This window comes from Pelophylax lessonae (assembly GCF_965119305.1).
Source record: "Pelophylax lessonae genome assembly, chromosome: 12".
Classification (NCBI taxonomy): Eukaryota; Metazoa; Chordata; class Amphibia; order Anura; family Ranidae; genus Pelophylax; species Pelophylax lessonae.
In genome coordinates, this window is record NC_138779.1 from 46329458 (window position 1) to 46354384 (window position 24927).

The 24927-nt window shown below is 44.2% G+C and overlaps 1 protein-coding gene across 1 annotated transcript in view; it reads left to right on the plus strand.

Annotated features, from left to right (window-relative positions):
* The window catches only part of ST14 (ST14 transmembrane serine protease matriptase), an 87983-nt gene extending 74518 nt beyond the window's left edge, over positions 1–13465 (plus strand). Inside the window, exons 15-19 of the mRNA XM_082273865.1 lie at positions 2286–2408; positions 7688–7874; positions 8065–8342; positions 10153–10289; positions 13224–13465. Coding sequence (XP_082129991.1) covers positions 2286–2408; positions 7688–7874; positions 8065–8342; positions 10153–10289; positions 13224–13385 — 887 coding nt within the window. The 3' untranslated portion in view covers positions 13386–13465. The remainder of the gene's footprint in view (positions 1–2285; positions 2409–7687; positions 7875–8064; positions 8343–10152; positions 10290–13223) is intronic.
* Positions 13466–24927: the final 11462 nt, after the last annotated feature.

The window sequence follows — 24927 nt, forward strand, 5'->3', positions numbered from 1 at the left end:
CAGGTCACTGCATCACGTGAGATTCTGGGGACTTAAGACAGAAATACTTGGTCCAAGTATTGGGGATCTGTTACAATCAGTTCATCCAACAAAGACCCAAATAGGCGGTCCCCCGTAAAGGGGAGATCTGATAGAGCCTTTTAAGAAGCCTGGTCAACAGACAAGCTTTTTAGCCACACCATGCATGGTTACCATTATTGCGTTCAGAACAACTCCACTGACTCCTTTTTTGTCACAGTAGGCGGGAAAAGTGAGTACCTTTTACTGCTTTTAGGGGATCTGCGGGCCCCTGAAGACCCTGGGGGCGTTCTGCACTGATACAATCAGTGCATCCACCAGCACCCTTGCATGCGCAGTAAAAAAAAAGGAATCCTCACCGCAGAGCACCCAAAGTCCGAGTAGAGTCGCTATATGCTAAGCTCACCCTGAGAACATAAGCAGGGGAGGTCGCCGACCACAATCCCGCAAGGAGGCGCCGGCTAAAGTTCCACAAAAAGACCCCTATTAGACCTAAGGGTCGCCCACCATAAATTACATAAAAGGACAACATTTCCCCCACGGCGCCCCTCAGTTCAAGGGGGGCGCCAGGCAGTCCATATGTCCACCACCCTGGGGGTGGGAGGGCGGACGCCCATGTGCTGCTCTATCACCCCGGTCAGCAGCTCAAACAGCCTGGTCAACAGCTTGGTCAGCAGCTCGGACAGCCACCTGCGAGTAGGCCGCAAAGCTGTGGACTAAATTTGGGGCCCGATCTGGTCGCGAGTCCGCCGTCAGATCTGTCAGCTTGATCAACAGCTTAGACAGCTCAGTTGGGAGCTCCAACAGCCTGGTCAGTTGCCCGGACAGCTTGGTCAGTCATTCAGACAGCCTTATTAGCCGCAAGTAAGCCCCAAGTGACGACCTCAATTTTTGGCCCGATTGGGCTGCGTGAGGCATCCGCCGGTCAGCTTGGTCAGGCACCTCATCTCGGTCAGCTCGGTTCAGGTAACCCTCCCAGCCGCAAGTAGGCTGCAAAGCCACTGACTAAATTTTCGGCCCAAACCAGACACGTGAGGTGCAGACCCGCGGATGAAGAAACATCCGCTCCCCCCAAGCCTATAACCATCGCAGGGACATCCTGCCCCAGTCACTAACCCCCAGGGGGCCGGGAACCCCCGTATGCAATCCGGACAGCCCGGTCAGCAACAACCGCATCCACCCCCCCCTCTTACTGAAGCAAGTGGCAAAGCCAGCTCCTACCTAACCCTGGGAGGGGGGGTAGGGGCAAAAGGCCACCATGACTGTTAGAGGGGCTGGGGGAAATAGAAGGGAACCCAGAGTTCTGACCATCCCAAGGAGGGGCCCATGTCCACCCCGATGACCGCAAGAGCTATGGGGGGGACACTACTCACCATACCAACAACATTCGGGTGGGCGCCACCCTGGAAAGACTACCTCTCCACTTAGGTTAGGGGTGCTGACGGCCAAGGGGCACGCTGCGACTCGCTGCGTCCAAACCCAGTCGTGTGCGTCCCAGCGAGGTGTTTCACTTGCGGGCCAGCCCCCGTCCATTGGGGCTCTGTCGTGGTGACGCCTAGCGCTGGGGCTATAACATGCACACGCTAGCTGGCCGGACTGGGAGACCCTAAAGGATCTAGGATATCCAGTCTGAAACCCAGTCTGGCTGTTTGCAGTTCTCTCAGGAAAATAACAATCTTAAAAATTTGAATTTTAACAAAGGTTCCCTTTAAAATAAAAAAACAAGCTAAGACCGAAGTCCCAGCCGGGAACTAGTTCCTACTCCTAAACTAGGCAGAAACAAACTGAATCCTATAGCAGAGTGTGTGGGTGTATGCCTGCAGGCACTACCCCCTATGCGTGATAACGTTTTTTCCTGCCTAGTGTCCTACTCCGGTAGGGGGCATCATAACCCAGTGGTTAAGAAGACTATGGAGCTGCGTCTGTCATTGAACGATAGAGAAAATTGGGTGTTTGAGTATTTTATATTTTTGTGGGAACATAAAATTGACTGAAATTTTCCAGCTTTGTTATCCTTGCCTAATGGAAAAAAAATAGCAACCATCCTATAGGAATTTGGAGGTGGGACTACACAGATCCTAAAAGGGTTGTGCCAAAACAGAACCCACCTCCCTTCGTTTGCATACACTGTAAGGATTATGGGGAATTTATGTGACCTGAATTGAGTTCTTTTTCTTGATTTTTCTTTCCTGAAATATACAAGTAATCCTCTAATCTGCCATTAACTGTAACTAATTTGTTCATAATTTATCTCCATCCATATCCAGCGCAGCCGACCAGCTGTACAACGTACACATATAAGTGTAAGGACGGCCAATGTATTAACAAGGTGAACCCAGAATGTGATGGCGTGTCGGACTGCACTGACGGCTCTGATGAGACTTCATGCGGTAAGAGAATATTTTTTTTTTTTTGTACACGTTCTTAGGAAGGTCATACCAACATCCATTGACAAAATATAATTTTATACTGGGACACTTATTTTTATGACTCCGCACCATAGGATGTCTCAGAACTGGTTAAATCCTGCATCTCTATTGGTTCCAGCTATAAATACAAATTTTACAGGAAGGGTATATGTAGCTAAAGCTGTTTATGGATTAGGGGTAATTCGTATGGTTTCAGAAGAATCCTACAGCCAGGATATTATCAAGGCTTAATTGAGTATTCACCAAATGCTGAGGGTCATATGGACATGCATCAAACTAACCAAGGATTTTGCACGCTTATTGTCCTCCTGGATTTAGTAGAAATACAAACGAATGAAGGCAGAAAAAGACCAAATAGTCCATTAAATATGCCACTTTTATTATATTTTAACCTTTTGTTCGAGTATGGATCTATGTTGGTCCCAAGCATAATTAAATTCACTAACTGTTGATGGACCCACTACCTCTGCTGGAAGTAAGTTGCAAGCATCAACTACTTTCTTGGGTCAATAAATATGGCCCTCCTCAATCTTATTCATACTCCTTATGTACAGTGCCTTGCGAAAGTATTCGGCCCCCTTGAACTTTGCGACCTTTTGCCACATTTCAGGCTTCAAACCTAAAGATATAAAACTCTAATTTTTTGTGAAGAATCAACAAGTGGGACACAATCATGAAGTGGAACAAAATTTATTGGATATTTCAAACTTTAACAAATAAAAAAATGAAAAATTGGGCGTGCAAAATTATTCAGCCCCTTTAAGCTGGATACACACTATCCAACTTTTGTGGTTAGATTTCCTTCAGATTTACCTTTTCTATGTAGTGCAAGGGCCTGCCAGATTGAATACAAATTGAAAATGTTTAGGTTTGACCTCATATTATATGGTTTTGGTAAGTCTAAAGAAAAAGTCTTCAGAAAATCTTATAGTGTGTATGGCCCATTACTTTGTGCAGCAAACTCTCTCCAGAAGTTCAGTGAGGATCTCTGAATGATCCAATGTTGACCTAAATGACTAATGATGATAAATAGAATCCACTTGTGTGTAATCAAGTCTCCGTATAAATGCACCTGCACTGTGATAGTCTGAGGTCCGTTTAAAGCACAGAGAGCATCATGAATAACAACACACCAGGCCGGTCCGAGATACTGTTGTGGAGAAGTTTAAAGCCGGATTTGGATACAAAAAGATTTCCCAAGCTTTAAACATCCCAAGGAGCCCTGTGCAAGCGATAATATTGAAATGGAAGGAGTATACTTTTGCAAGGCACTGTAGTAAGTCATTCCACGCGTCCTTAACCTTTTCATCAGAGCATTTAAAATCCACAAAAAGACCAGTAGAAACATCATGCAAAATTCCTCATCTACCATTTCTCATGATATAAAGCTCTTTTAGGTGCATTTAGTTCCCATGTATAGCTACCGGGTTTCCCCCGAAAATAAGCCCGGGTATTAATTTTGGCTACAAAAAATGCATTAAGGCTTATTTTCAGGGAATGTCTTATGTATCCCCTGTCTTCTCTCCCCCTCTCTCTCCCTGTCAGCTCAGGAGTCAGCATCTCTGTAATCCCCAAAATAAACTCTAGTTAAAGTCCTTGTCAAATCATTTAATCTGTCCTGAAAAAGGATTATATAATGTCCAGTGTGTGTCTTTAGGTAACATTGTAGAAAATACCTTATTTTACAGCGTCTCTGGGCACTCGCATTATCCGCCGGAGCTCTTCTTTCCCTCTCCAAGCACTATCGAGGGAGATGACGAGATCCCCGCTGACGCCAGCCCTGCTCTGAGCACTGCAGAGGGAGGGGCCGCTGACATCAGGCGGGAGGTGGAGAGCTCTGGCAGGTCACATGAGTGCCCAGCGGCGCTGTAAATAAGGTATTTTCTACAATAATGTTACATATACACACAATGGACATTATATAGTTCTTTTACAGCGTGGATTACATGATTTTACAAGGATTTTAACTAGGGCTTATTTTCAGGGTAGGGCTTATTATGCAGCAACCTGAGAAAACTGAGATGGGTCTCATTTTTGGGGTAGGTCTTTTTTTGGGGGGAACAGGGTATTTAAAACACCAAGGTCTAAAGCATTTCACAGATCGGTCGTGTCACTGTCATCTGTGACACTACTGATCTAGAACCACTTTTTTTTAAAAAGTGAACGTGTGGAGCAGGTCTCTTATTTAAACATAACGTGGTCAACAAATGCAAACCCTTTTAAAAAGTCTCAGCAATGCTTAGGTTTCCTAAGATTACTTAGGAAAAGTGTTCTAGGTACCTAAACTGCCAGTGAGGGATAAGACTGCTCTCTGTAAAATATTCCGCACTGCTCAGGGAATTGTGGGATGTAAACTTTTGTCCCTAGTTGAAGTCCCGCTGTCTATGTAGAGCAGAGAAAGTATTGATGAATTTGTCCCACCCTAGTCACCATGCTTTTGAATTATTTGCGTCTGGCAGATGGATTGTTTACAAATATCAAGGTAAGGACAAACTGATTTTGAGAGCTATAAAAGCATTTAGGCTCGGTTTCCACTAGTGCGACTTGCGGTGCGACTTGACACATGTCAAGTCGCACAGCAAGTCAAAACCCATTGTTTTTAATGGGGCCCGTTTCCACTGCCGCGGCTTCAGTTGCCGCGACCTCAAAAGTAAATCGTGTACTATTTTTGAGCGCGACTTCCCTCTATATATGAGGGACAAGTCTAACTGAAGCCGCGGTTTACTTTCGCTACGAAGTCGTGCTAGAAGTAGCACGACTTTGTAGCCGCACTAGTGGAAACCGAGGCTTAGGCTACGTTCACATGTGGGCGCAGCGGATCACGGGCAGAATCACAGCGATTCTGCCCGCAATCTGTAAATCATTGCAAATCGCGGGACGCCTGTGCGATGCCCGTCATTTGCAATGGTACCCCAAACGCTATGCGATGTTGCCGCTATTTCCGCCTGCCGAATTGCGGTAACATCACGCAAACAGAATCGCGGGACACATGACTCACAAAAGAAGCTCTTGTACCTTTTTTGGGCGTCATGCGTCCCGCAATTCTGTTTGCGCGATGTTACCGCATTTCGACAGGCGGAAATCGCGGCAACATCGCACAGCGTTTGGGGTGCAATTGCAAATCACGGGCATCGCACAGGCGTCCCGCAATTTGCAATGATTTCCGGATCGCGGGCAGAATCGCGGTGATTCTGCCCTGATCCGCTGCGCCCACATGTGAACGTAGCCTAAATATTATAATTATTGAGCCAGTTGGTCCTGGGTCACTGTTTATTATAACAGGTGTTATTTGTAAAGGGAATTTTTTGTATTTTTGGTATTTATTCAATTTATGTACTGTAATTGAGTGTGTGATGTATTGATTTATGTCTTGCTAATGTGAGGGAGGTGTAGGATAGAAATTTAATTGTAAATTGTATTTCTCTTTAGTTCATTGGCGGACACAGCTCCTTATTCTTCTTTACCATTGGGTTATACTGCCCCCCTACAGGAGTAGGACATTACTGTTATTTGAATGAAGACATTGTGTTGTCTTCCCTGTGTCCCAGGCCTAAACATCTGAAGGAAATTGCCTTGCATGTCTCGGATGTGGTCTGGGCAATTAGGGTGTACCTGGCAGCTACGGAGTCTTTTAGGAAGTCAGTCTCTCTATTTGCACTCACGGACGGACTTCATTAAGAGTTGTCCGCTTCTTATGCGACCATTTCCAGATGGATCAGACAGACGGTTCAGGTCTATTGCATCAGGGGTCAGGTTCCTCCTTTCCCTGTTTAGGTGCACTCTACTTGGGCATTGCTTGTCTCCTGGGCTTTGCGTCTTAAAGCATTAGTGACGCAGGTTTTCCAAGGCGGCCACCTGGTAGTAGGTGCACACTTTTACAGAGTTTTCAGTAAAGTGGTTGTATTGGCATCTGTGGATGCTTCTTTTGGCCGCAAGGTTTTGCTGGCTGTTGTTGAGAGAACCTGGTCCTCTTTGAGGGTGTATTGTTTTTCAGGTGAGCTCCAGTTGTTTATGGTTGATCTGTTACCTGGTTGGCTATGGTTAGCCTTGGGAATTTTTTTCTGATGTTTTCCCACCCCTCATGTTTAACACTGCTTTGGGACGTCCCAATGGTTAAGAAGAATCAGGATCTGTGTCCGTCAATGAACGAAAGAGAAAATGGGATTTTTGACTTACCGTAAAATCCATTTCTCTGATGTTCATTGAGAGACACAACACCCACCCCTCTGTGGAGTTGGCTTTCTTCTGACACTGCTTGTAACAAAACTGAGTGCCTATAGCTGAGAGTGGGTGTATACCCCCCCGGGACTGTCCATTGGCGTAGTCAAGCTTTTTCCTGCCTAGTGTCCTACTCGTGTAGGGGGCAGTATAACCCAATGGTTAAGAAGAATCAGGAGCTGTGTCCATCAATGAACCTCAGAGAAATGGATTTTACGGTAAGTCAAAAATCCCATTTTTTTAAATTGCATTAAGTCCTGTCAGTCAATCTGAAAAACAAGAGCATTTGTCAATTTTAAAATTGCTTGCCTTACCAACTTCAAAGTTGCTCAGTTTAAAAACATCAAATTCTGAAATAACACATTATATGGGAAAAACTTAAATGTGAAATCCGTGATTCCACTCACGTAAAAAAGTAGCAATGTGCCTGTAAATGGTCTCTAGCTGGTGTTCGCATTGCTTGCCATGGTCAGCAGGCTGTTTTCCAGGCACAGTTCTCTCCCAGTGCAGAAGATCTGAAGAACGATGACCCACCAGAGATGGAGGAGCAGCAGTGTTCTCAAAGCTGTTGAGCATGGCAAGGCCATCTACTTTGGGTCTGGTTGCCTACATGCTAGTAGAACCAAATAATAAAGTTCTTCTCATATAATGTACTATTGCGGCCTTTGTACAGATGCACTAAAGATAGCAAACATTTGCTATATCTTTTGATGTTTTTAACCAGAGCAACATTGAAGTCAGTGCAATCATTTTCTTAATTTATCCTTTCTCAGTTGTTATGCTTCATGTTCTAGAGGCATCGTGTTTTTGTTTTTTGCGCAGCTTGGTTTGGCTCCACTCGGGAAACTCCCAGAGTGTCATTATTTTTTAATTTATTTCAGGTACTTGTATAGCGTCGTCAATTCACGCAGTGCTTTACATATACATTCACATCAGTCCCTACCCTCAAAGAGCTTACAATCGAATTTAAAATATATTTTTAGTGTAATTTAACTGTTGCTATTTTTTTCCCCCCTTTTAAGATTGTGGGAAACGCCCTTACAGCAGGAAGACTAGGATTGTGGGTGGTGTAAATGCTGACATTGGCGAGTGGCCGTGGCAGGTCAGCCTGCAGACGATTAAGGATGGACACGCGTGTGGAGCCTCTGTGGTCTCCCCAACCATCTTGCTGTCCGCTGCTCACTGCTTCCAGGACACATCTTTACTACGGTATGAAATGCAAAGTTTTAAAAAAAATCTCACTTCTAAATCTAGTGATACTTGTGAGGCTTTATGTAAATGTGGCCTAAATATTCTCCTTTAAATTAAGCTATTTAAAAAATAAAATTTCCATGTTGCCCACAATATACATAGTGGTCAATCATGATCCTATTGCTCACATTAAATCTCTTTTTTACAGATATTCGGACCCCAGTGTGTGGACAGCATATCTGGGTCTACATGATCAGTCCACAAAGACCAGCAGCAAGGACGCTGTAAAACGCAAGATAAAACGTATTGTGGCTCACAAACAGTTCAATGACTTCACATATGACAATGATATTGCCGTGCTGGAGCTGGATAGTCCCGTCACCTACACTGATTTCATACAACCAATTTGCATCCCCGAGAGCACACATGTTTTCCCGGTGGGCAAATCTATATGGGTGACAGGCTGGGGTGCTCTTTCCGAAGGAGGTCAGTCATTATTGAGAATATTTGTTGTGTATAATTTAATTTTCTGATCAGAAGTTTGAGTAATTCCCTCTATACGGTTAGAATGTACTAAATGGTCTTAAACTGTAGGGGGAACTGTATGAAATGTTATTGCTAGGCAATTGTGGAAGGTGGCTGTTACAAGCGGAGGCTACGTGCTAATTTGTCTCTATTATGCCAGGAGCTCATGATTCTGAGAAGAGTGCAGTGTACAAGTTGTCCATCCTCTGTTGGGGTTCAGGTGTGCCCCGATTCTACTACCCAGTGTGTATTGTGGATACTTCAATGATGTGTTGAGAGGCATCAGCACTGCATTGTGGGATGTGGGAAGGATTGGCAAGGCTGTTAGAGTCTAAGGCCTCAGGAAAGCTCCTCGGTGTGATCGGAGTGTCCCTCCCTGGCAGTTTTCCCTACCCACTTCAAAAGAATTGGCAAAATATATCAGAAACCTAAATGAGAAAACTATAAAATATAGTGAAGTGCTTGGGGAATGTTATTCTTTCTGGGAGAATCGGAAAGAAAAAATACCATGAAAATAGAAGGCATTTAGCATAAAATGTTCCTCTTACAATTGTCCTGCCCCCCTTATGACTTCTGATTGATCCAGTCTTAATCCCACCCTACTTGGGTAATTCTGGGAACATTACTTTTATGCAGTTCTGGTCTTACAAAGTCTTTATACATTCCTAATTTCCCTTGAAACAGTATTAAACCCAAAACAATATTCAAAATATTGCAGCTTACTAATACTTGAATGTGGTGGCTGGATTAGTTTTACTAGGCTTTTTCCTATATTTTCTCTTGGTCATTTCTTGGTCAGTAATACAATTCCTGTCTTTGGGTGTCTACGCCAGGGGTCAGCAACCTTTTTCCACTTAAGAGTTGGATTCAGTGTATGTGAATGCATGGAGGGCTGCATTCACCTGCTAATAAAGATAATGTTACTCAGCCCCCTGCACCTCTGACCCCCTCTACATTGCACAGCCCTCTGCACCTCTGACCCCTTCTACATTACACAGCCCCCTGCACCTCTGACCCCCCCCCTCTACATTACACAGCCCCCTGCTCCTCTGACCCGCTCCCTGCACCTCCAACCCCCCCCCCCTCTACATTACACAGCCCCCTGCACCTCCGACCCCCCCCACATTACACAGCCCCCTGCACCTCTGGACCCCTTTACATTACACAGCCCCCCCTCCCCTGCAGCTACTTAAGATACTACTTAAGCCACTTTATGTTTACACAAATGTCCCTGTTTGCTAATGACAAGTGTCCCAGTGCTTTATTAATAAAATGCCACTATATACCTGATTTCCGAGCGCCACTCAGCGCAGATTTGGATGATTTAACTAACAAATTATAGCCAAGCTTCAACAACCTATTTTAAGCAGTGACAGCAAGAGTTTTTTTTTTTCCATTTTGGATGAAGATTTTACAGCCTTAAATAGTTTGTCTCAACCCTCTAATTGCCACGTTTGCTGGACAGCTTGGTCTGTTGAAGTTAAAAACAAGCTGGATGGATCACCAGATGAAAATAAAGGGAAAATAAATAAACCTAATGCAGTTGCCACATCTAAGAAATGCTAAGCTGCAATATAATACATTTCTTTAGGGTTTAATAGCGCTTTAAGTGGTTCTTTTAGTGTCACCTGTAAAATCTGAATGGAGTTTTGAGTTGCAGTAGAGATGGGAGTTGAGGACCACAACTTTGTTTTTCTGATGGTATTTGCCTTCAGTGATAGGAAATAACATCATAAGTAAAGATGATTGACCCTGTTCTGTATCTGCACAGGTACTGGTGCCTCTGTACTACAGAAAGCTGAGATACGAATCATCAATCAGACAGAATGTAATAAATTGCTGGAGGACCAACTAACTTCTCGTATGATCTGCGCTGGGTACGTCAGTGGCGGAATCGACGCGTGTCAGGTGAGCTCTTGTTTAATGCTACAGCCATTGGTGGGTATCTGTACAATCAACAGTTTATACAGGAACAATACTAAAGAGGAACTAGACCTGGTTTTTGCATTAAATTGAAATTTGAGGCAAGGTCAAGTTTCCTGACTTGTTAACTATTTTAGTTCCTTAAAGTAATATTAAAGGCAATAACTTAAAAAGATAAAATTAAATTTAACGGGGGCCCCAGATTCCACCCATGTGAATGAGTATGGGGTAAATACATACCCCTACTCCATCAGCCAAAAAAAGTGAAGTGTAAAAAAATTACAGTAGGGAGTTTGACAATTCTTTTATTCTAAAAATAAAATGTCCCCTCTGGGTAGATCCATGGTCGATCACGCCACTGCCGACCCAAGAAAAACCTCTGGCCCCGACGAAGGCTCCAGCCATCTGGCAGTTCCACCGTATGACAGCTCTTCACTAAGAACCAGGGCCAAGTGGTGAAGTCACTGGGTGGCACTGCCCCCTTGTGATGTCATCGACCCAGCATGGATTTTGTGGGGGGGACCCCACAATTTTTTGTTCTTTTTTTTTTCTTCTTTGGGGTGGGGGCGGCATTGCCTGCATTCTTTTTTCACATTCTGCTGTCGGTGAGGAAACCATTGTTAAGGACATGGCAGCCAGCTTCCCAGCCCACTCCTTAACAGCCAGCTATTCTTCACACACAATTTGAATCAGTCAATCAATTTTCGACTGATGCGAATTCAAATACAGGCGGTCCCCTTTGTAAGTGTAGCTCCAGCCAAAAAAAGAATTTAAGTTTTTTGGATAGCACAGGAAAGGGTTAACACACCTTTAATGTTTTGCTGTCTGTGCGCCTGTTCAGAGGATTTCACCTCACTTTCTGCCCCTTCGACAATTTGGATTTTGGATTGTTGTGGAAACAAGGAATAGTGATAAATCTTCAGTGGAGACACCTTTTTCCCATGAGAACTCTTACAGGAGTGCATTTCCCTTCCTAGGGGTAGATTTCCTCTCATTTTTTTAAGTCGCATGTTTGTAACCCGGGGACCGCCTGTAGTTCTGAAAATTTGTAATTCATTAGTAAACAAAGAAACTAAACACCTTTTCCATTCTGCACGTCTAATGAGCACAAACAAAATGATCACATTGGTCAAAGTTGTAACAAAGTCAGCTGCTGTTTACATCACGTGATCAGTTGTCATTGGCTGACAGCTGATCACGTGGTAAGGGGCCGGGAGTGAGTCTCATGGATCACAGAGCGAGCCATACGCTCTCTGGAGGGAGTGCACAGGCAGCTCATGCACGGGAGGACGTAAATGGATGCTCTCCCGGCAATTAGGGGGGAGAGGAGCACAGAGGACGACAGAGAGCTGCAAATGATGGAGGCACGTAAACTGACCACGGTGTCAGGACTCAGCAGCCATTAAATACCGCAGTCAGTTTACAGAGGGGAGGGTAGAAACTGGCAGAATTAGACAGGTTTTTTAGGTAATACAGAGGGCCAAATTACACAACACAAGCACTGTGCTGTATAACCTGCTTTAAAGGAACAGGATCTTTTATTTATTTTTTGGGGGTAACAAAATCTGGAGAACTAACCACAGATTTTATGTGGCTGTAGGCTGCCTCAAATCCTTGTGTCTCTTTAGGTAATCCCAGACAGCCTCCATGATGTTGAGATCAGGGCTCTGTGAGGGCCAAACCATCACTTCCAGGACTTCTTGTTCTTTACACCGAAGATAGTTCTTAATACCATTGGTTCTATGTTCGGGGTCATTTTCCTGCTGCAAAATAAATTTGGGGTCGATCACACGCTTGCCTAATGGTATGGCATGATGGATAATTCTCAGCATTGAGGACACCATTGATCCTGACCAAATCTCAAACTCCATTTGCAGAAATGCAGCCCCAAACTTGCAAGGAACCTCCACCATGCTTCACTGTTGCCTGCAGACACTTATTATTGTACCTCTCTCCAGCCCTTCACCATCAAACTGCCTCCTGCTACAGCCAAATATTTCACATTTTGACTCATCGGTGCAGAGCATTTGCTGCCATTTTTCTGCACCCCAGTTCCTATGTTTTTTCATGTATAAGATGTGGAAACAAGGCTAAGCGACTCAACGATGCATGAAAACAGAAATTGGGGTGCAGAAAAATGGCAGCAGGTGCTCTGGACTGATAAGTCAAAATGTGAAATGTTTGGCTGTAGCAGGAGGCGGGTTGTTCACGAAGGGCTGGAGAGCGGTAAAAAGAGTCACACCAAATATCGATTTGATTTGGATTTCTCTTCTGTTAATTTACTTTCCATTTTGTTAATTGATAAAAGCAAACATTTAACACTTCTATTTCTGAAAGCATTCTTCATTTACAGCCTTTATCCACATCTGCTTAAGACTTTTTTGCACAGTACAGGTGGTCTCCGACTTGCAAACCTCCGACTTGCAAACTTCTCCTACTTAGAAAACAGAGGGAGGCAAAGGGAAGGGAAGGGAAGGGAAATTCACTCTTTTTCATGGGAAAAAGGTGTCCCCACTGAAGCTTTATCACCAATCCTTTTTTCCACAACAACCCAAACATTTTCAAAATCCAATTGTCACAGAGACTGAAAGTGAGGTGAAATCTTCTGAATAGGGGCACAGACAGCAAAACAAACCTTACAGGGGTGTTAACCCTTCCCTATGCTATCCAAAAAACTTAAAAATTAATGTTTTGGCTGGAACTACACTTTAAAAATGTACCTGTTCCAACTTACAAACAAATTCAACTTAAGAGCAGACCTACAGTCCCTATCTTGTTTGTAACCCGGGGACCGCCTGTACTGTACATGTGGCAAGGACTGCCACTCCTCTGAAAAGTGATCCACGCTTAATGTCAATATTAAGGGGTGAGGGTGACGCTTTAAAGGAAGTATAACAGGTTGTGCTTTGCCTTTTGCAGGGTGACTCTGGAGGTCCACTGTCCAGCGTGGAGTTGAACGGGAAGGTTTATCTGGCTGGGATTGTAAGCTGGGGAGAGGGCTGTGCTCGCAGGAATAAGCCAGGCGTCTACACCAAGGTGTCCGCAATGAGAGACTGGATTATGCAGAATGCTAAATTGTAACACTGTGAAAATGCAACATTTTTACCAATCAATTCATTTTTTTAAAAAAGAGACAGTTATGGTTTGGATTGGTTTTAGCAAGGTTGTTTTCTTTTTTTTTTTTAATATATAAATGTCACACTCCAAGCACGTTGTGATTCAGGACGGGCTATTTTCAAGCCACAGCGCCAGTAGTCTAATTGCAGTGGGACATGAGACATCTAGAGCAACTATTACTACGTCTTATCGATTCACCATGTTGGATGTACCGGCGGCATCTTGTGCCTCACTGTCAGTGATAAATGTTTATCGATTTGAGGGGAAAAGAATTTTGTTGCTGCTGTTATCTCCTTGGTGGACACTCCATTCCAGAACTAAAGCAAGTCCTGATTGGGACTCATCACTTTTAACAGAGCGGATTTTATGCAATGGTACTGAATACTGAGATATTCTGGGGGGACTTTTTTTATTTTTATTGTGAATTCAGTTTTTAATGTTTGTTTCAATGTACATAATAAACTTGTTTTTAATATTTTAGTGAAGCATGTCACTTCTGGCCTTTTTAATATCAAATTGTTCTGGCCTCTTTTACTCTGCCATCATCCCTAAATCTGGCACACACGTTGTTGCCTTTTCTTTTTATATAGTAATCTTATTACTATATAATAAAGCTATGTATAATGCCATCATATATAGCCCTGAGAATAACTGCACAATCCAGCAATAGCAGTAACTTCTTCACCCTACAGACAATTTTATGAATTACTGTAAACTGAATTGTACCTTTCCACAGAAGCCACAAAAGATGGAATGCAATGCAAGCAGATCATGACTGGTGGAGGGGTCGGCAGGGTGCTGTACATGGCTTCATAAAAACATTACAGCACCCTGCCTCAGTGTTCTTCTCAAGAGCCCCGATAAAAACAAAAGGCTGGTTCTAGGGAAAAGTTATTGGTTGGACTAGATGGGTTTGTCTTATTTTTGACCAGACTATGTAACTTTAGGGAATAAAAAAAAGCGAACAGGCAGGACTTTTAATGCAGGAGAGACATATTATGTCTCTTCTGCGTTAAAGTTTCCCACCCACCTGTCCACCCTTTATGCTGAATATATGGAAAGCTTTGTGTACAATTTCAGCAAAGCAAAGATAAATGAATGGATCATTAAGAACGGGTAATAAATGAATGAATGGGTCAAATATAAATGAACAGCATGCACGGGTCATAAATGAATGGCATGCACGGGTCTAACATCTCAGCTCAGCCAATGAAAATGGACGATGATTGTACCCGGAAGCAGATTGCGGCTGGGAGGGAGCTCCAGGTCACCACAGTGCCGGTGAGGAGGGCATGAATAACTCAGTTTTGGGCCCCTTTCACATGGGCGCCTCTGCTATGCAGGATCTGCTTACTCAGCTCTCTGCTAATCACCACTGAGCAACCAGATGACTGGTCCATCTGCTCCGCTATGGAAAGTAGACACAGACACAGTCCCGCTCTCCTCCATGGGGCAATGGGATGGAAACGGACTGTGATGGCATTTAAAGGTCGCTGACTTTATTTGTTGCACATTAAAGATATTTGTTAGGATGTATTCTTGCTATAGGTGCCTCAGAATCCTGTATGGTAAGCTTTCTTTTAACCGAGGTCCATATGTAAATATTTTGTGCTCTGGTGTGAGAGAGGAGGTGAGGCATTTAGCCTCGTGTGTTGAACCCTTGGGCTTGCTAAAACCAAGATAACTTTTTTGGATCTTTATGCATTACAGTAATAATTATTAATGAATGTAATATGTTAAATCTTGTCATCGAAAGTTGTTCAGCACAAAAACTTTTTTTTTTTTTTTTTAAACCTGTTTTGCTTTTTAAGTACAAAAGAGATGATATAAAGGAAGAAGATAAGATACAATGTGTATATACTAGTACAGTATAAAATGGTAGAACTTCTCAAATCTTATTTACAAATACCTTTCTTCTGCTGCTCCTGCTTGTTAAAAAAAAAATATATATATATATATATATATATATATATATATATTAGTCAGAAATTAATAATATCTCGCTGTGCCTCCATTTTGTCAGAATATTTATACTGCTCTGAATAGAACAGTGTCTATTTATGTCAATAAGCAAAGATCTGTGAGGAAGGAGAATCTCCACTTATTTCCATAAATCCAATATGTAGCGAATTCTTTTTAATTGATTAATTTCTTTTTAAAAGCATATACCAATCTTAGTGAGTACAGTCTACAGTATGGAATATATAAAAATATTTATTCACAAGACATGTATTCACAATAAATGATCAAAAAAGGAAATGACACAAAAACAACTTTACATAAAATACTAACTTCAAGCAATCAATGCAATGTGATGTTTAGCTCAATAATGAAAGTGAAACAAAGTGAAAGCAAAATGAAAGCAACATTACCTTTTCTCCAGGTATAGCATAAACCATATGTAAGTCTTCTATATAAACAGACCACAATTGTCTGCGAATTGCATTTCCGAAAGTCCCTTCACTGCAGATGGAGCGAGAATAAGCCATGCAAAACGGAAGACTAAAATCGCAATTAATGTGCTAAATCTGAGATTAATAAAATGTATAAAAACAAAAATCAGCTATTTAGAGAAATATCTACTATGGTTTATACAGTTGGGATTGTAATCTTATTACCCTAAAATATGCAATATAAAACATATAAGGAAGGAAATAAACAATTGTTAAATATCAAATAACATAGCAAGGCATATTTCTCTGTCGCTCATTGACAGACGTAGTCCTCCTTGATTAATATCAACTCGGTTTATACTGCCCTCTACAGGAGTAGGACTAGACAGGAAAGAAAACGTTCTGGCCACACCCTAGGGGCAGTCCCAGAGGGTATATCCTCTCACTTCCTGCTACAGCAAATCAGTTTTTTTCTGTCTAGTTAGGAGTAAGGACCTAGATTCCTTGCTAGGATCTTCGGTCCTGGCAGGATTTTTTTAGAAATACTTTTTTTAGACAGCTTTTTTTCTCCAGTGTTCCTGTGAGATCTTCAAGCAAGTACGCTGAAACTGGGCGACGGGCTGGATGTTGAGATCCAGTGGTCACCCCAGTTCAGCCTACGAGCGCGTGCAGGCCATAGCTCCGCGATGGGTCGGCCGCGACATAGTCCCACTGGACGGGGACTGACCCTGCGAGTTAAACGTCTCGCCTGGACGCCAATGACCAGCAGAGTCACGGTGTCCGTATTGGTCGACAGCCCCCCCACCCCGGTGGAGAGGGGTTCTGTCAGGAGTTGGCGCCCACCTGGTTCCGGTATGGTGAGTAGAATGTTCCCCCTCTCCCCCTGTCGGGTTTGTTGGTGGACGCGGGCCCCTCTCTGGGATGGTCGGACACTCAGTTTCTGGATCTCCCCTCTATCCTATAACAGGTCACAGATCCCCCAATTTGAGTGTGATTTTTGTGAATAGAAACCAGGAGGCTTGGTTTGGGAGCTGACTATCTAAAGTCACTATATGACTGTAAGGGTGACTGAAGTCAGTGGCAGACTACTAAAAGGCATTACTATTGAGGTATAGAGGTATCCTACCTGTCTAGTGTGTACACAGGCCGATGCCTATGCCTGAGTTACTGCAGCCTCAGATCGCCATCCCACCAGAAAGCCGGTCACTTCCACAGGCCGCACAGCCTCCCGCAGGCCGAGGACACCTCCCGCAGGCCGGGGCACTTCCGCAGGCCGCACAGGCCAAATGCACACATCCCGCAGGCCGCTGCTAACTTGCAAGCCGCCGCTATCCTACACAGGCCGCCGCCATTTTCCTGCAGATCGCACGAGGCCGCCATATTGGCGTAGCCTCGTGTCTCCAGCATGGGGGCGGCCATGTTTGAGGTGACCAAACACCTCGTGGAGTAATTGGGAGGCGCCGGAAGGCGTGTAAAGGGGCGGAGCCGCCTCCTTGGCCCAGGGAAAGCAAGCCAAAGACTTCCTGTCTGTAACAGACAGTGCTGGAAGCAGGTTGATAAGAAACTTCTGTGCATCAGGTGAGCCTTGGGGTCTCTCTTTCTGAGGGGTCCAAGCAGGTAGACTGAGGGGCGCTACTGCGCTGGGGGACTAAGTTAAAAAAAAGAAGAAAAAAAATTTTTTTCTTGCAATTTTTTTGTGTTTGCTGGCAAGTGTCTTGTTATATGAACCCTGCCACACATGTATCCCCACCTGATCCCCTCAGGGTGGCCGCAGGACCCTCCAGTACCCCACTTGTGATGATGCATTATCAGCAGTTTTGGAGTCTTTGGTATACCGGGTGGAGGTAGCCTGTCGGGGACGGGGGTCAAGAAGAGCGACCCCCGCCTACCCCTATGTCATCTGATACCTCAGATACGGATTCTGAGCTGGTCATTGCAGTCCCTTTTCTGGGGTTGTTGTCTCAGGTACGGTCTCCTCAGACAGTAAGGAGGACGCTACTGCCTCCGCCATAGCACAAGAAGCGTTGGTGGAAGCAGTAGTTGTGTCTGCCAGGGAAACCTTAAATCTTGAGGTTACACCGGCAGAGGTAGCTGAGACTCATATTTCTTTTTTGGTACTAGCAAGCCTACCAAAATGGTGAAGGGTTTCCCTTGCCCAAATAGGGTCGTCCGTAAATGAGCCCTGCTATTTCCAAACGCATGGCTAGGCACTATCATTTTGAGGAATCCCTCATTACAAAGATGGACGGTACCACCAATAGTGAGCTCACCGATTTCCAGACTAAATAAAGCCACTGTTATCCCGTTGGATTGACAGAATGGGCCCCACCCATCTCTAGGGTGGGGGGACGTCTTCACCGTTTTCCGGATCCAGGGCTATCCAGAATCTCGGATAAAGGGGTTCGCAAGGTCATATGGTCGGGATACAAGATCGAGTTTCGATCACTTCCACCGGTGCGATTCTTCCCTTCCAATAGTCGACATCCCCGGGTCGCTTAAAAGCTTTGCGGGGGACAGCTTGATACAACAAGCAGTGGTAGTTCCCATTCCTTGGAGGAGTTCTAGTCGAACTTGTTCACAATGCCCAGGAAAAAGGGCTAGGTGCGTCCAATTCTGGTCTTGGTAGAGATGGAGTCCATCCATACAGTGGTGGCCTCCCTGCATCAGGGGGATTTCCTGGCGTCCATAGACATTTAGGATGCCTATCCTTATATCCCCATCTTCGCAGGACATCAGCGTTTTCGTTGCTTTTCCCAAAGATCATCCCTGGTTCCCACCAGGAGACTGAACTATCTGGGCCTAATTTTGGATACATCCTTGGCAAGAGTGTTTCTCCATGCGGAGAAACTCTAGAAGATTCAGTCAATGATTCGGATGTTGCTGTCCGTCAACTGGCTGGGATTGATGGTCGCCTCCTTAGAGGCAGTACCGTTTGCCCAGTCTCATACCCGAATTCTCCAAAGAGGAGATTCTTCTCATATGGAATCGGAATCCCAATTCCCTGGACAATCGGATCCAATTGAGTGAGCGGACCAGGGAGACTCTGGTCTGGTGGCTTCGGTCTCCGATGCTCAGCCAGGGGAAGTCATTTCTTCTGATAAATTCCAGGTTACCGATAAATGTGTTGGAACGATCAGACTTTGTCTGATTTACTGGACCGAGCAGCTCCAGGGCAGCCCGGTTCGCATCCAATCGGACTATGCCACGGTCATGACTTAGGTCGATCACCAAGGGGCACCAAGAGTGCCCTGGCGGCCATAGAAGTGGCCAACATTCTTATTGGGGGAACAGTTGTTCCAGTTCTCTCCACGATATTTATCACGGGGGTGGACAGGCAGATTATTTCAGCCATCAGATTCTGGATCAAGAGGAATAGTCTCTTCATCCAGAGGTATTTCACCAGCTGTCCCTTCATTGGGGCACCCCGGATATGGATCTGTTGGTAGGTTGGCTCAACAGGGCTCGCACCCGCGATCCTCTAGCGGACGCAGCAGACGCACTGAACGGCCTGTAAAGGCAGTATCAGCTACTATATGTCTTTCCCCCCCTCTCAAATTGCTGCTGAGATTTCTCCGCAGGATAGAGGTGGAGGGAACTCCAGTTATCCTGGAAATTCCGAACTGGCCTCGTCAAGCCGGGTACGCCAACTTGGACAGGCTAGTCGCGGACGCTCCTTGGAGACTTCCTCTCAGGGAGGATCTGCGGTCTCAAGGACCGATCTTCCATCGTGCTTTACAGTCGCTGGTTTTAATGGCCTGGCTATTGAGACCCAGGTACTGAAGGACAGAGGGTTGTCAGCTTCAGTTATTCCTACTCTAATTAAAGCAAGGAAAGCGACTTCCAGCAAAGTCTATTATCGCACATGGAAGACTTATATCGCGTGGTGTGAATCTTTGGAATTTCCCCCACGTACCTATTCGGTGACCCGAATCTGGGCTTTTCTGCAAAAGAGGGTTGAGCAGAAACTATCCTTGAGCACTATCAAGGGTCAGGTTTCAGCATTAGCAATCTTCTTTCAGAAGCCTTGGGCTACTCATTCCTTGGTGTCCAGGGGGTGCGGCACTTGGCTCCGCCAGTGCGCGCGCCCTTACCGCCCTGGGATCTTAATTTGGTGTTTGTCGGTTCTTCAGAAACCTCCCTTTGAAAATATCAGGGAGATTCCCTTGCTTACATTATCCCAGAAGGTGGCCTTCTTGGTGGCTATCACTTCTGCACGCAGGGTGTCGGAACTGGCTGCCTTATCATGCCATTCCCCATATCTAGTGGTTCATAGGGATAAGGTAGTTCTTCATCCGAAGCCATCCTTTCTTCCTAAGGTGGTTTCAGATTTTCATCTGAATGAAGATATTGTGCTACCTTCCTTGTGTCCTAAGCCCAATCATCCTCAGGAATATGCGTTGCATTCCTTGGATGTGGTTCGGGCAATCAGGGTATACCTGAAGACTACGGAATCGTTCCGTAAGACGGATTCACTTTTTGTGATCACGGATGGCCCCAGAAAGAGGTTGCCTGCATCTGCCGCGACTATCTCCAAATGGATTAGACAGACGGTGGTACAGGCTTATTCTATTAAGGGTCGGAATCCTCCGTTCCCTGTTAAGGCGCACTCCACTCGAGCGCTCAGTACTTCCTGGGCCTACCGCCATCAGGCGTCAGTGGTCCAGGTGTGCAAGGCGGCTACCTGGTCGTCGGTTCATACCTTTACAAAATTTTATAAAGTTGATGTGATGGCATCGGCGGATGCCTCATTTGGCCGCAAGGTTTTGCAGGCCGCAATTTGAGGAGACCGGTGGTCTACCTCGAGGGTTTTTTTCCGTTGGAATTTCAGTTGTCTCATTGTGTGATTGAAGAGCGTTTAAAACTTCTAGTTGGCACCGGTTGGGCCTTCTAGATTGGATTTTGATTTCCATTTTCCCACCCCTCATTTGTGGCACTGCTTTGGGACGTCCCGAGTTGATATTAATCAAAGAGGACTACGTCTGTCAATGAGTGACAGAGAAAAATGGATTTTTGTAAAATCTTACCGTAAAATCCTTTTCTCTTAAGCTCATTGACAGACGTAGTACCCACCCCTCTGTTTTTGAGTTGGGTTGGGTTAAATTCTCTAAACACTGCTTTGTGACATAACTGATTTGCTGTAGCAGGAAGTGAGAGGATATACCCTCTGGGACTGCCCCTAGGGTGTGGCCATAACGTTTTCTTTCCTGTCTAGTCCTACTCCTGTAGAGGGCAGTATAACCCGAGTTGATATTAATCAAGGAGGACTACGTCTGTCAATGAGCTTAAGAGAAAAGGATTTTACGATAAGATTTTACAAAAATCCATTTTTACCACACTTAAGATGGCTGCTAGCTTCAAATGGTCGTTACCAGAGTCCTAAGATGGATGCCAGTGAGGGAGGAGTTTCGTTTGGCTTCCCTCAAAATTTCAGATAAATGATGAAGCAAGATGGCGTATGTCTAGATGAGTATATTGAGGAATGTAGTAGCGTGTATGTTGCAAGTGTAAGGTGTGTTGTGCAATGTAATGTGTCCTCTCACATCTGGGTTCTTCTTTTTATATAGTATGAGCAAAGGACTATTAAAATTACCATAAGTTAAACCCAGAGGGATGAAACATTATCCCCATTGGTTGGGATATTCTATACCTTAACTGGTGAGGTCATAGTCACGCCTCTTTAATAATTAACCCAATGTTTTGTATAATTAAAGGATGATTTCTCTATGTTCAAGATTAACTATAAAAGCAACATAAAAACTTGTCCATACTCTCAGTACATACATAAATGTCCATCTATATCTCCATCATTCATCTTGGCAATTAATGCCATTTCAATAATAATTATTTTAAATACAATATATATACTTATATTGAAAAATACTAAATTATCCCAAGACTGCATTTATTAGTGTGTCTAAAGGAGGCAGTAGTGTATTGTTGATTAAATTCAGTGTTTAACATAATTCATAACATACAATGGCCTACTATTTAAAGATAACCTTTGACCTGTGGCTAGTGAAGATCCATGAATTATTTGACCATGCCATAGGCTGTCAGACATCGCGTCTGGTTTGTAGTATTTATGATACCTTAAACACTAAAGGCCCGTACACACGTACCGATCGTCGGCATACAAACGTCGGCGGACGAAAGATCTGCCGATTGTACGCTTGTTAGTATGGTGCCTCCGACAGCTGTCTGCGCACATTCTGCGGACAAGAGTCTTTCTTGCAAGCATTTAAATTTTTGTATGCCGACACCAGAACGGACGATTGTTCGCCAGTCCGTACAGAATTCGGCCGACAGACCGCAGATTTGCAAGACTGGGCATGCTCAGAAAAGCAAAAACACAGGGAAAGTTAACCATTACATGACATCACTTCTGCAGTCGGCTGTAGTCGGCGGACAAAATTCTTGGGCAGTCTTTGCACTTTTCAACAGACACCGACATCCCGGGGAGAAAAGATGAACGTTTGTATGCCGACGATCGGTACGTGTGTACAGGGCTTTAAACACAAACTTCTCTGAAATTAGGTAATTAGTGACAATATACACATGTTCATACACTTAATAGAAAAGTATTCTAAGTAAGATTACTACTGTAAGAATATAAACCCAAAATGTGATATAACATTCCTAAATATACAGTGGGTACGAAAAAAGTATTCAGACCCCCTTAAATTTTTCACTCTTTGTTATATTGCAGCCATTTGCTAAAATCATTTAAGTTCATTCTTCTTCCTCATGAATGTACACACAGCTCCCCATATTGACGGAAAAACACAGAATTGTTGACATTGTTGCAGATTTATTAAAAAAGAAAAACTGAAATATCACATATCTAAGTATTCAGACCCTTTGCTGTGACACTCATATATTTAACTCAGGTGCTTTCCATTTCTTCTGATCATCCTTGAGATGGTTCTACACCTTCATTTGAGTCCAGCTGTGTTTGATTATACTGATTGGACTTGATTAGGAAAGCCACACACCTGTCTATATAAGACCTTCCAGATTACAATGCATGTCAGAGCAAATGAGAATCATGAGGTCAAAGGAACTGCCTGAAGAGCTCAGAGACAGAATTGTGGCAAGGCACAGATCTGGCCAAGGTTACAAAAAGATTTCTGCGGCACTTAAGGTTCCTAAGAGCACAGTGGCCTCCATAATCCTCAAATGGAAGACGTTTGGGACGACCAGAACCCTTCCTAGAGCTGGCCGTCCGGCCAAACTGAGCTATCAGGGGAGAAGAGCCTTGGTGAGAGAGGTAAAGAAGAACCCAAAGATCACTGTGGCTGAGCTCCAGAGATGCAGTCAGGAGATAGGAGAAAGTTGTAGAAATTCAACCATCACTGCAGCCCTCCACCAGTCGGGGCTTTATGGCAGAGTGGCCCGACGGAAGCCTCTCCTCACTGTAAGACACATGAAAGCCCGCATGGAGTTTGCTAAAAAAAACACCTGAAGGACTCCAAGATGGTGAGAAATAAGATTCTCTGGTCTGATGAGACCAAAATAGAACTTTTTGGCCTTAATTCTAAGTGGTATGTGTGGAGAAAACCAGGCACTGCTCATCACCTGTCCAATACAGTCCCAACAGTGAAGCATGGTGGTGGCAGCATCATGCTGTGGGGGTGTTTTTCAGCTGCAGGGACAGGACGACTGGTTGCAATCGAGGGAAAGATGAATGCGGCCAAGTGCAGGGATATCCTGGACAAAAACCTTCTCCAGAGTGCTCTGGACCTCAGACTGGGCCAAAGGTTTACTTTCCAACAAGACAATGACCCTAAGCACACAGCTAAAATAAGGAAGGAGTGGCTTCACAACAACTCCGTGACTGTTCTTGAATGGCCCAGCCAGAGCCCTGACTTAAACCCAATTGAGCATAACCTAAAAATGGCTGTCCACCAACGTTTACCATCCAACCTGACAGAACTGGAGAGGATCTGCAAGGAGGAATGGCAGAGGATCCCCAAATCCAGGTGTGAAAGACTTGTTGCATCTTTCCCCAAAAGACTCCTGGCTGTATTAGATCAAAAGGGGGCTTCTACTAAATACTGAGCAAAGGGTCTGAATACTTAGGACCATGTGATATTTCAGTTTTTCTTTTTTAATAAATCTGCAACAATGTCAACAATTCTGTGTTTTTCTGTCAGTATGGGGTGCTATGTGTACATTCATGAGGAAGAAGAATGAACCTAAATGATTTTAGCAAATGGCTGCAATATAACAAAGAGTGAAAAATTTAAGGGGGGTCTGAATACTTTTTGTACCCACTGTATATGTATATGCCTTACATAATATGACATAATTATTGCTAATATCTTCACACATAATAATGCATCTTTTAAAAACTTATATAGTTCATATGTCTGATAGAGTATACTGGGCTATTGTTAAATACAGACAGACTAACGTCTGGTTAAAATCAGTGACTAGTATGGTGTCTCGTTAATTGACCCTTATCTGAAGAGATGTCAATGTATCACTTTATTTATGACAAAAGGAATACAAAGACCTCTGTTGAAATTCTACTCTCTCTTGTAACGGACATTTTGCAACAGAACATATATGAACTTTCCTTCACCTTCAAACAAGATGGAAGCTATGCTGTTCACAATCTATATGCATAAGATGGAATATACATGGCTTTTTAAATCCATTTTTTTCTATTATTTTAATCACCCCCAATACACCTGACAATATATATATATATATATATATATATATATATATATATCCACTTGCTGACCGCTCACATGGGGCGTACTGCTGCAGAGTGGCTCTTCTGGGTCCATCGACGTAGACCTACGTCGCTGGATTCCACCCCCTCTCGGCAGCGCCGGAGGCTCACTCCCGCTGTATTCGGACACGGCGGGAGTTGGGTCAGGAGAGGAGATGCGGTGATCACCGCCGCTCTTCCCCGATCATCGGCGACAGAGTGAGGAAATCCGCCCGCTTGTGTAAACAAAGCGGGCAGATCTCCTCTGTGACAGGCAATGACAGATTACAGGATTTAGCATAGCTGAACCTGCGATCTGTGTCTGTGTCACACAATCCCTTCCCCCCCACACACGTCAGTAAGCATAAGGCATACATTTAACCCCTTGATCATG